General features: G+C 32.5%; 1 protein-coding gene across 1 annotated transcript in view; it reads right to left on the bottom strand.

The window, feature by feature from the left end:
* The window catches only part of LOC125052333 (irregular chiasm C-roughest protein-like), an 81,942-nt gene that overhangs the window by 18,586 nt on the left and 51,123 nt on the right, over window positions 1-12,233 (bottom strand). Inside the window, exons 8-12 of the mRNA XM_047653111.1 lie at window positions 6,925-7,003; window positions 5,993-6,081; window positions 3,192-3,294; window positions 1,210-1,343; window positions 525-648 (exon numbers count right to left, since the gene is read on the bottom strand). Coding sequence (XP_047509067.1) covers window positions 525-648; window positions 1,210-1,343; window positions 3,192-3,294; window positions 5,993-6,081; window positions 6,925-7,003 — 529 coding nt within the window. The remainder of the gene's footprint in view (window positions 1-524; window positions 649-1,209; window positions 1,344-3,191; window positions 3,295-5,992; window positions 6,082-6,924; window positions 7,004-12,233) is intronic.

The following is a 12,233-nucleotide window of genomic DNA, read 5'->3' as shown; positions in this document are numbered from 1 at the left end:
AGCCTGTTAGGAATTGGTATGCTCTTTTCTGGAAGGACCCTAAGTCGAATTGGTTCGGAAATACTTCAGTGGGCAGCTGGTTCCACATAGTGATGGTGCGCAAAACTGCCTTAAGAAACGCTCAGTTCTGGAACGACGTCCACTACGGACGTCGAGGTCATGGTATTTTGTACAAATCGGGGATAGAAAATATTTATACCGTGTTATTTATGTTTCCTATCTCACTGCACTAAACATTTTAACCGAATTTGAGAGAAGAAAATATACATACATATCAATAGAGTGGGTGTGTGAAAAAGTATGTCGTATTTTTTCTGGTAAGTCCAATAGCCTCTTCTATCTTTATAAAAAATAAGTAAAGTAAACAAAAAAGATTATTATTGGGCGCAGAACATCAATCTCAGGGACATTGTGTCCAAACTAAACAAAATATGATTATTATCGTGGTTAGTGAAGGAACCTATATCCTATGATATATTTTCGACGAAATAAAAATTACTTTCGCTTTGTCAAATTGAACACACCTTTTATATACACCATAGCAGCTGCTTCGATGTCTTTCCGTCCCTCTATACTACCTCTGCACCAGTATTGGCCTGCGGATTGCTTCGTCACAGTCAGTGTTAGATTTGATGACTTGCCCACTATCTAAAACGTATAAGACAGTGAAGGTAAAATACTAATATAAATAATAATTAAAACCTTTATTCTCTGACCGTTGGTTGCAAATAAATCATGTTAGAAATACTCCTACTTTATACCGTGAATTTATCAATAATAATACGAAATTTAAACGAGAAACATTACATAGTTATACATTATCTCAACTATTGAATATAAGTATTGTCACGGCATAATACGGTATTTATTTTATTAGGAATTTTAATTTGGTATGTATTTCATGACGTAGGTAACATTATCTAAGTTTTTATACGGATCTCTAACTTTTTTCGAAATATACTTTAGCCTATGATCATTGGGGATAATGTAGGATTCTAATGATAGAATACTTTTTCAAATCGGACCAGTAGTTTTCGAGCCTATTCAATGTAAACAAACAATCAAATATTTCCTCTTAATTACACAACAATTACATTATAAAAACCTAAAGTATTTTTAAGTTAATGTATAACAAGATTGGGATGATCTCTGCACTGATATGCACAAAATAATCCAAGCAACGGAAGGAAAAATAATGCATATACTTACAATAACCCTATCATTTTCGTATCTAAGCCACAAAGTTTTCGGATGGGGGTGACCATCGACTGAACAAGTCAGTGTTGCCACTGTGCCCGCGTCGCCCTCCACGTTCTGCGGTTTACTCTTGAAGGAGGGACCGTCTGTGACAAAACAAAATTCCAGCAATTCATTTATGAAAACTACATAATAAATAAAACTTTGTTAATATATTTTAATACGGATTCATTACATTATTTACATAACCCGTTGTATCGAGTGCTTTTCATCGATCGTGGTCAGTGGGAGACTGCTAAAAGCCCTCGAATCGTGTAAATATTTAAAAAAAATGTGTAGTATCCGCGTAAACCAATATTAAATCGTTTTAACCTAATTGTATCTGTAGCACAAACTTAACAACAGTTTTGACGTGACAACGTCTTATAATTCGATGGAGCCAGCTGCACGCACGAAAAAACATGACTCATGCGGTGTTACCTCGCTCTGAGGCGTTCAAAGAGGCACAATCGGCCTCCACGTTCGGCAGCGTTTCTTATGACGTTGTCACGTTCAACTATCGTCAGTAAACCGACTTTTTTTTGACAAATATAGGTCAAATGTCACCTTGACAACTGGAACATAAATTTGGCAGTTTGCGGCTAGAATACTATTCGTATAACGCTAATTCGTTCCGTTGCACAAACACTGCCGAAGTATTAAAAATTTTATATATTGAAATAATCTGTGCTTATTTATATATACGAGCTCGTATATAGTGCGTCAAATGTCACTTTGACAACTCGAACATACATTTGACAGTTTACAGCTAGAATACGTTCCGTATAATTCTAAAAACACTAAAGTGTTAAAGAATTGTACATATGGAAATAGTCTGTGCTTATTATAGAGTTGGTAAAGCTTAAATGTCGACTTCAAAGCTTTGTAATGTTGATATTGTGATGTTACCTACATTCAAAGCGCGTAACAAGAAATGCACTAGAAACTTAGCGGTAATATATTCGCGTTTATATCTATAATAACTACAACTACACCTTCGTCTTTTTCTGGCAAATAGATTCTTTGCTATGATGAAAAGAGACAGTTGGGTACTTAGTCTTTCTAGAAGAGAGCAATTAAACTGCTTTAGTTTTTATCAATACGAGGGTTAGTATTCGTATAATAAAATTCAAATAAGTGAATTTTAAATCCACATTCCCGAGTACACAGTACTTGTAATGAGATTGAAAGTAAAATGAAAAGTATAATTGCTTATAATTACATTCTTCAGGTTTTAACTTCAACAAAAGAACTTTGTAATTTTCAACTTATTTTCTGCTTGACCTTTCGTTTTAATTATTTTACTTTTTACGCTTTTAACTGTGTTTCTTTTTGAAGATTTTTATGAGATTTTCAAAGACCTTTTTGCTTCCTATCTGAAAATACATAAGTAGGTTTAATAACTACCCACGTACCTAATATGTCACCACGGTAGGAAAATTTCTAAGGTTTCATTCGGAAAATTCTGTGTGTCTTTAAATCACAGCCTTTTTTAGAACTTTTTATTTGTAATGTACTATCCCGGTGAATATGTATTCTGTGGAACGCTTTACTTATTATAAAATTTACAACATAAAATAAAGCAGGCTGTGTGAGCCCTTGCAACTTTCCTTTCTTCGTTATTTACCCGTGTATCATATCTATATTGTTATTGAAATCACCGCTATATATTAAAACAATCATATAGAACATTAGACGATAAATTCATATATAGACAATAGTTACTTATAATTACTTCGTAAGTCACGGTCTGCAAGACTACCACGTAACTCGAAGGACTCAATAATTGTTCAACGATTTTAAACTGGCTAACCGAGAATCATGACGAGACCCAAATTCGATGTATTCGTCAGACGTCGCAAACGTGAGATATATCAATAAAAAAATCAATATTAATGTTACGTAGTAAGCTTGCTGAAATGTGATTTTTAAAAAAAAAATTGTTTTGGTCTTACATGAAACTTCAAAGGCTTTCGTGTCAGCGCTTTTCCCAACTTCATTGAACACCTCGCATTTGACAGTAGCACTGTTGTAGGTCCGTGTGATGTTTTTTATTATCTAAAAAGAAAATTGTTTTAGTTTGTCACATTTACTATTCATAACTGAAGTACACATTTGTCTTTGTCGAATTTTATTTGACAAGATTTGAAAAAAATTGTTTAGTAGTGACTTTAAAAATTAGTTTTTTGTAATTTAATTTTTTTTAATTAGTAATTGTTTTGTTTGTTATTTGATCTCTTCGTGTTCGCTAATATAAGTGCTTGTCATATGAAAAATTGTATTTTGTGGTTCTTTTACCAATGTATCAGTGTGCCGGGCTTTGGCAAGCTTTTATCAATAAAAAAAAAATTAAATGTTCATAATTTCAAGAACCCGCCAAAACGCTTCTTTGAGCAAGATGGCGTCCACTCCCTACGACGTACCATGCTAGCAAATACGTAAGCACAATTTAAATTTTTTGCCTTAATTATTATTCAATCTTAAATTACCCAAATACTCATATGATTCTAGTATATATTTTTTATTCTTTATATAAATTTTTTCGTTATTAAATTATGGTCAAAATAATGCAGTTTGCTTGATTGCATTCTATGGTCTAATCCAAATACTAGCAAGTAACTTCTGGATTAGACAGGCGACGAAGGCATCTTAAGTCATTATCGTTTCGATTGACGTAAAAGCAATATTTTTAATTGGATAGTAAGAAATTTGTAATCATTTAAGTTATTTTACTCCATAACGATTTTCAAAGTCATATACATATTATATCTATTCTGTTTTCGCTGTCATGGAAGGAAACAAAACACTCCTATATAAAATATTCCTAGAAAATAATTTGAACCTTTAAAATGATCATGAAAAATGAAATATGCACATATCCTTTAGGTATGTAAGAATTTCATTCCTTAAACGAGACCCTGCCCACCTCTAGCCTTGTTATTCTCACATTACAGGCAATAATCATTAAATTTTAAGTAACTTTATTTTTTTAATTAAATAATAATTTACTTTTACTGAAATACAGATGTAAACCTCTTATCGTTGACTCTAGACGAAAAGTTATAACTCAAAAGACTTAATGCAGTATGTCTCAGTCACTAAGCTTTTGATCCTCTTACTGGTATGCTGAAAATTATATGAATCACCTACTGATGCAAAATATATGTTACCGACAGAACTTGAAATCTGATATTTGAGGTATGTACAAGTGATACAAATCTATGTGTGTCTTTACAAAATGACTTAAATTACGTTCAAAAACGTTAAGTTTTAACCACCGGTAATAGACATTTACGCAACGATTCTTAATAATAGAAACATATTTTGTCAAATAATAGATTAAACTACGTAGTAAGAATAAAGACCACGGATAGACCTCTAGGCTATAAATAGAGAGAGATCATTTTAAAAGTATCCGTCACGCAAAGTTCGGTCATTCGCAAGTTCATATTGCAGTTTACTTGCCATTCATTATTTACTATGTGCCATGGTGAGCACTTTGTGGTACTTAACTAAAGTATATATAAGACTTCATATCGCCCCAGGTCTCATTGTGACATGTAAAGCTGGATAATAGACTTTTATTTCGAGGGGAAAGAGGAAAGGGGGATAGTATTTAGGGTTTCGTATAGGGATTCTAAAAGTAGAGTCCAGGGTTTGGAGTTTCGATTTTTTCAACAGCTATTTAAACGGTGATACTTAGCGGGATCGGATTTACTACATCAGGTCAAAGATTGGTGACAATTTTATGGTGAGGATGTTTTAGTCCAAAAACCCAAAAACAACCAACTTATCAAACGAAATCCGTCATCCAATGTTTGCTGTTTCACGAATTGTCGGTAACATACATATTGCAGATATTTTTCTGAGCCAAGAATATAAAAATATACTTTTGAGACGAGTATAAAGATGCGACACAGACGCTCTGGAAAATTACCATCGTAAATGTGAGGTGGATTATGGTTTTTAATAGTTTTTAAAAGCTTCTCAGCATTTTACAAGGCTATTGAAATAAGTTTTATGCATGAGTTATAAGATGTTTTTAAAAACACTGTTAAAGAACTGACGTCTAAGCACACCTTACGCAGAGTTGGTGATGCTACTGAGACCTAACAGTTACACACTCATACACACAGACACATGCACCCAAAAATAAGAAATTGTTGTAAACAGTTTTTAAATTTCGAAATTTATTAAAGGTAGAACCAGAACCAAAAATGACGCAGGGTTTTTTACTTAAAAGGGTTCCCAAATCTTACACATTTTAATGTATAGTTACAATTAATTATCACTTTTTTTAATTGTATTTTTTTTAAAACAAAGCACCTAATATTTAGTGATACCAGCATCCATGGACAATAGAGACAGAAAGCTCGAAATAATAGTTACGTTTTTGAAAATTTGCTTTTATTTTAAGTGGCATTTCGTCTATACATCATGGTTTATGGTATGTGATCTTAAATCTAAACCATTCTAATTTTAAAATGCAAGTTTGGTACACGGGTGTCAAATTGGCGCTGGCTAAGCGTTTTAAAAATGCATGAAAAATAAATAAGGGATCATTCTCCTCAAAAAAATATCAAACACGCAAACAAATTCAAATCTCAACACTGATTTGAATTGTCTAGGATATGTACATAACGAAGACGTATGTGAAAATTAAAATACTTACATAATAATTATATATAGGGTATTGTTAAGATTATGTAAAGTTCGATATAACTGTCATGATTAATTATTTTTTAGTAAAACTTACCAATTCATTTCCATAGGTTCCAACAACAGGTTCACTGTTCACATACCATTTGTATGTTAAATTGTTTGGGTTCGCCATCGCTTGACAACCTATAATAAAACTATTATTAGCACTACAATTTACTATTTATGCAGTATTGAATGAACACTTCGCAGTACTCAGTTGCCTATATTAATGTTTAGAGGTGTAGAATAGATTGTACGGGCCTGCTTCCACAATTGCTTAGACTGTTTGTGAAAAGTATTTCAGATCCCGGAGGATATGCCCTTCTATCTGAATGGAGTACCCTGTCTTTCGCCAGTAGTCAGTACTTCCCCATATGATTTCACTACTTAACTGTTTACTAAGTTCTTTACCAGAATTGAATAATTGCGACAAGTTTGGGAAGACTGAATGTAGATAAGTTGTTTTTTAATAGAAATAAAATTAGTTAGTATAAGTCGTATGTAAGTTAGTATATATTATAATAATGTTTTTATGTCTGTATAAACGTTTACACAAAGTCTGAAGCTACTAAACGTATTATAAATATAGTTTTCTAGCTACACTGTTCTTGAGAATAAATTTTTACGTATTTACATATTCAATTTTCAATATGCGCATTTAACATTTGCTCGAACGGTGAAGGAAATCATCGTGAGGAAAGCGACATGTCTTAGACCCAAAAAGTCGATGGCGTCTGTCAAACACTGGAGGCTGATCACCTACTTGCCTATTACATTTAAAAATAATCATGACAACAGATTTAGAAATCTGAGGCCAAGACCTAAAGAGGTTGTAGCGCCACTGATTTTTTTTCACATATTTTTATAACAACACTCAAATGAATACAAAGCATTATTATATTCCCAAATCACTTAAAAACCACATCTAAACATCAGAAGATTCTCTGATTCATGGCATATAGTGAATTAGTGTCGTAAAAAACAAACCTAAAACAACTGTATCGCCTTCATGAACTCTGTTTGAACCAGTCCTGAAATGGATCTTCACTCTCGGCGCGAATTGAACCTGAAACAACATAGGTAAAATATAATATCATCATGACTAATGGAGTAATTTTTTTTAATGCAATTCTTAAGTAACATCGGATGTTCGCTGGCCTGGGCTGTGAAACAATAGTTTTTTTGTTATATTTGCAATAACACTTGCTAACGGAAATCATTTAGATATGGAAATGTCTCAACTGGCAACTACTCGTGGAGTATATAGTCTTTCAAATCAAATTAAAATTCATTTATTCATATATTACGATTTCCACCTTCACAAAGGTTTTATTTTTCAATCTCTGTGTTTCATATATCTCTTGAAAATGACTTTATGAATTGTATCTATCTATATCTATATCTATATATATAAAAGAAAGTCGTGTTTGTTACAACACTTATAACTCGAGATCGGCTGGACCGATGTTAGTTATGTCTTTTTTGATGGATTTTTCTCCACTCCGAATAGCAGAATAAGTAATAAAATATCGGATAAGTTATCGAATAACAATTAATAAATTAATTAATTTTACGAATGCACACGGCATGTGGTGACATTTGTTGACAAAACTACGCATCATTTTACGTCGAATTCGTGTCACTTCAAGAAATTCCGAACTTGAGGTAAATGAGGAGATGCATAACCAGGCTTTGATCTTGAAATCGAAAACATGTGTTACCTCATCAAAAAATGTTGTAAAGCAGAAAGTGCTTTAACATGCAGTATCGCAATATTGGCGATAGAGAGAAGAGGCCTAATGTGTAAAACTGCCATTCTTCTTTTGCAATGGCAAGCAATAAAACATTTCTCTATTTGCAAAAAACGTTATCACCTTAATGAAATCCTAAAATAAGTTTAACTAAAGTAACAACGATATTATTATTAAAGCGGAACGAAGTTAGCCGGGTCAGCTAGTTATTATTAAAAGTGAGTTATTGGCCTAGTGGCTTCAGCGTGCGATTCTCATCCCTGAAGTCGTAGGTTTGAATCCCGGTTGTGCACCAATGGACTTTCTATGCGCATTCCGCTCGAACGGTGAAAAAAGCATCGTGAGGAAACCGGCGTGCAGATACAAAAATCTGAGGCCCAGACCTAAAAAGGTTAATGTTCCATCAAATACTACTAACTGCGTTCAGTCTAATTGCACTTTACTACACTTTACACACTACTTATTTAAAGTGTTCTGTCAAATTTTATTATATTATTATAATATAATAAAATATATAATATTATTATATGCGCTGTGATAAATAAGGATAGTGGAGTATGTGGAGAAAGAAAGGTGCTGCTATTTGTCCGGCCTAAAGGAAGAATACGAGGTTACACTGACTGGTGCGAAGGCCCGAATAGCTAATATCGAGAAGTTATTTTTTGTAGCGGTCGGAGTTCGTAAGTGCCTTTCTGGTTGAAGCCATATAATGTAGGTGTCGCTACAACTTAGTAGTATCATTTCTTCTATAAATGAAATAGTGTAGTTTTAATGATCTTATAGCTCAAAATTTGCAACTATAGTCGTATTTTTAATTAGACGAAGTCAACTGACGTTTACAGTGTTGTCAGTTTTGAATAAAAAAAGTGTTGTGACAAAGTGAATGATTGTAAAAACTCCTGAATTAATGATCGGTGATGACACTAGTCACCACGCCGCGCTTTATAATAAGCCGTCAAAAAACTGATTGTAGTTACATACTATTAGTACTTACTTATATAAGAGCACTTTTATACAATTTTAAAATAGAAATAATATTATTTTATAGTTTGAAATTATTGACACTCATTGTTCATTCATCTGATTGAACAAGAACTGAACGTATCACTATTACTTTAAGATGGCAACATTATTTTACAAAGTGACATAAGCTACTGTCAGTTGGCTTCGTCTAATTAAAAATACTGGTCTAAGATCCCGATATACAACGACCTTCACCGAGATGCTTATTTAATGAAACGTATTTTATATTTAATTTAATATGTCAATAAATATAATCCATATTATATATATATATATATATAAAATATTATTTTTTTAAATATTAATTAAGCATACTCTGGACTGAAATTTGCAAGGCAACCCATATGGATTATATTTATTGACATATTAAATTAAATATAAAATACGTTTCATTAAATAAGCATCTCGGTGAAGGTCGTTGTATATCGGGATCTTATACTATACGACTATAACATAACGTACTCGTATATTGCCCTTCAGAATTGCTATTTTGCATGTTGTACAGATACAGTTGTATGACTCCATTACTCGCGCATATTTATGTACTTTAGTCATTCACATATACATCAAAACTTAAAGTTTTTTACATAACACTGTACTCGGTTAAACCTAAGCATTTAAAGTACGTAAATTCAGTTAAAACTTTCCGAACATTCCGCTCGGAAACGTAGATTTAACAACCTTAACTATTTAATTCGATTTAAACTAGACTGAAATAAAATGTATGTATTTAACACCTACTCTATGGAAATACAAGATTCTGAATATATACTGTTTGCGCATCATAAAAATCATAACATTTTAAATCACCATCACATCTCCGATTCATTAATCTTATTTTTATAAATTTAATCTACTAAGTCTTCTGTTTCTTGTCTACTGTTGAAGGTACAAGCAAAATAAATAAAACAGTGGCGCTACAACCTATTTAGGTCTGGGTCTCAGATTCCTGTATCTGTTTCTGATCGAACCCACGACCTCAGGGATTAGAGTCGCACGCCGAAGCCACCACAACACTGTTATAGATAGACAATTAGTTTAAAAGTTAGCCTGATGTATTAATGTATTACTTATTAGCATATTTTCTCATGTTATGAATAATTATTGAGAAATAAATAGCTTATGTATCCTATATATAAGAATTCAATGAATTTTTTTAATGGGAGATATACGAGCAGGGTCACTTTGAATGAGTACTAACCACGGCCCATGGACACCTGTAACTGTGCTAGAGTTAACGAAAAAAAAATACAATATAGCGACATGCAATCAGGATAAGAGAAATAGAAGATATATAACTGCTTTAATAAGATATTTTTAAACCGTGACATCAGTATGCATCGTGGAATGGAAGCGCACTCTGTATAGTGGGAAAAAAAATATAGTTTACATAACACATTTTGTCAAAAGCCGAGTTTGTACAAACTTTATTTTCTCCCACTATACTCAGTGGAATCTTCTCATAGGAGATGACTTTCATATAATGTTCACAAAGACAAACATTGTCTATGGGTGCAAGTGTTAATTGCACACATAGACAAAAAGTCTTTCGGCGCCGTGGTTCGACTGTTATACCCTTAGTATGTAAGCTACATTGCTAACCTTTGTCTTATACCTTTACTAATACACTAGGAAAGCAAAGGATCATGAATATACCAAGCGGAAGGACATCTAGTCGACTCGCGGTTTTTAATATACACCTCTGTTTCTTTTTGTTCTAATGTAACCAAAAAATTTACGCATAATTTAAAGGCTGAGATTCACCCGATTAGCCACTAGGCTAACACTGCTACTAGTTTTTGATAGCTCAATTACTTCTTCTACATATTCGTTCCCAAGAACCAATATATTTTTGTAAGCGCTAATGAAGGAAAATATTGTTAGCTAAAAGACTCCCCTTTGGCCTTTGCGCTTCTAATAATTTCCGGATTGTTTGTATTATTATGCAATGAAGTGTGAAAGAAATATTGTTACAGTACTGGCTGAAAAAGGATTCTTTTTAAATTAAATTTTATAATTTTACTCTTTAGCTATAATTTAATTATTTGGTTTTAAGTTAAAGTTTCAGGTGTAAATAAGTATATATTGTTAATTATTTACAGTCATTTGTATTTTTTATTATTCATAGAAAAAGTTTTATATTTCCTATAATCCATGGCCGCAAAAAAAGTTGCCATACTTGCATCGACTCTTACTCCAGGTAAGTGTGAGCGCAAGAGTATAATGCATTGTATTAATAATACACCATGTTATATGATATATATACCATACAATAATATGTACCAATTTATCATTGGTACTTAAGGAAAATAAAATACAAGATTTTAAACACACAAGCACTTATAGGCAAGCATAACAAACACGAAGAGAATTAAAATCATCAAAAAAATGAACTTGCTATTGCTAATCCATTGTATACTAAATATTCATTAAAAAAAACATATAGCTGCAGCTATAAGTAAAGTCAGTCAAAGCAGTCAATTAAATTTACCTGTAAAATATAAATTCAGCAGCGATTAAAATTATCCATCGCTACCAAGGTAAAATGAGCAGTGTTGTCCTAGTGGCTTCAGCGTGCAACTCTCATACCTGAGGTCGTAGGTTCGATCCCCGGCTGTGCACCAATGGAGTATCTTTCTATGTGGGCATTTAACATTTGCTCGAACGGGGAAGGAAACCGACATGTCTTATACCCAAAAAGTTGACGGCGTTGGTCAGGCACTAGAGGCTGATCACCTACTTGCCTATTAGATTTAAAAATGATCATGAAACAGATTCATAAATCTGAGACCAAGATCTAAAGAGATTGTAGCGCCACTGATTTATTTTACAAAGGTAAAATATAAAGAACTTAATCGACACATAAGCTTTCAATGTATAAAACACTTTTACACTTTAAGCTAATCTACGTATGGCTTCGTCTAGACTCGTGATATCCATTTTAGTGATTAACGCTTCAGGGTAGGGGCGTGTACCCTTTTAAAATTAAAGTTTTTCCCTTCGTATTGGGGGAAAGTAGTGCTTTATAGAGGAGTTAATAAAATCAATAATTCTTATGGTTTGCTATGCAAATGGAATAATACTTATAACAATTCACTTATTAACATTGCATACAAAAAGAGTGCAAACTTTAGCGCTTAGCGAAGCGTCTGTCAACAGAGATTTTACTAAAATAATCAGGGTAAATTAGAGATAGAGGACAAACAATATAGAATGAGTTTGAGAAAAAAACATTTACGATTTATAGAGGAGATTGTAAAAGAAAACTTTTTCGTAAACGTTTCAATTGTAAGAGGCAATTAGTCATGCGTATTAGAATTCTATTCCTTAAAAAACTAAATTAATTGAAAATGTCGCTTAAATAAAGGAAACTTCACTAATTAAACGTATTTATTCTAACAATACAAGTAAAAGCTTATAAGAAAACGTTGCTTACTTTAAGTAACTAATTAAATTGAGAACGTAAAAATTCAACTCAATCAGTAAATTTATTTATTTATATTGTTGTATTAACGTACTTCT

The sequence above is a fragment of the Pieris napi genome, chromosome 9, assembly GCF_905475465.1.
Source record: "Pieris napi chromosome 9, ilPieNapi1.2, whole genome shotgun sequence".
In the NCBI taxonomy this organism is placed as follows: Eukaryota; Metazoa; Arthropoda; class Insecta; order Lepidoptera; family Pieridae; genus Pieris; species Pieris napi.
This window is presented reverse-complemented; position numbering and strand designations above follow the sequence as displayed.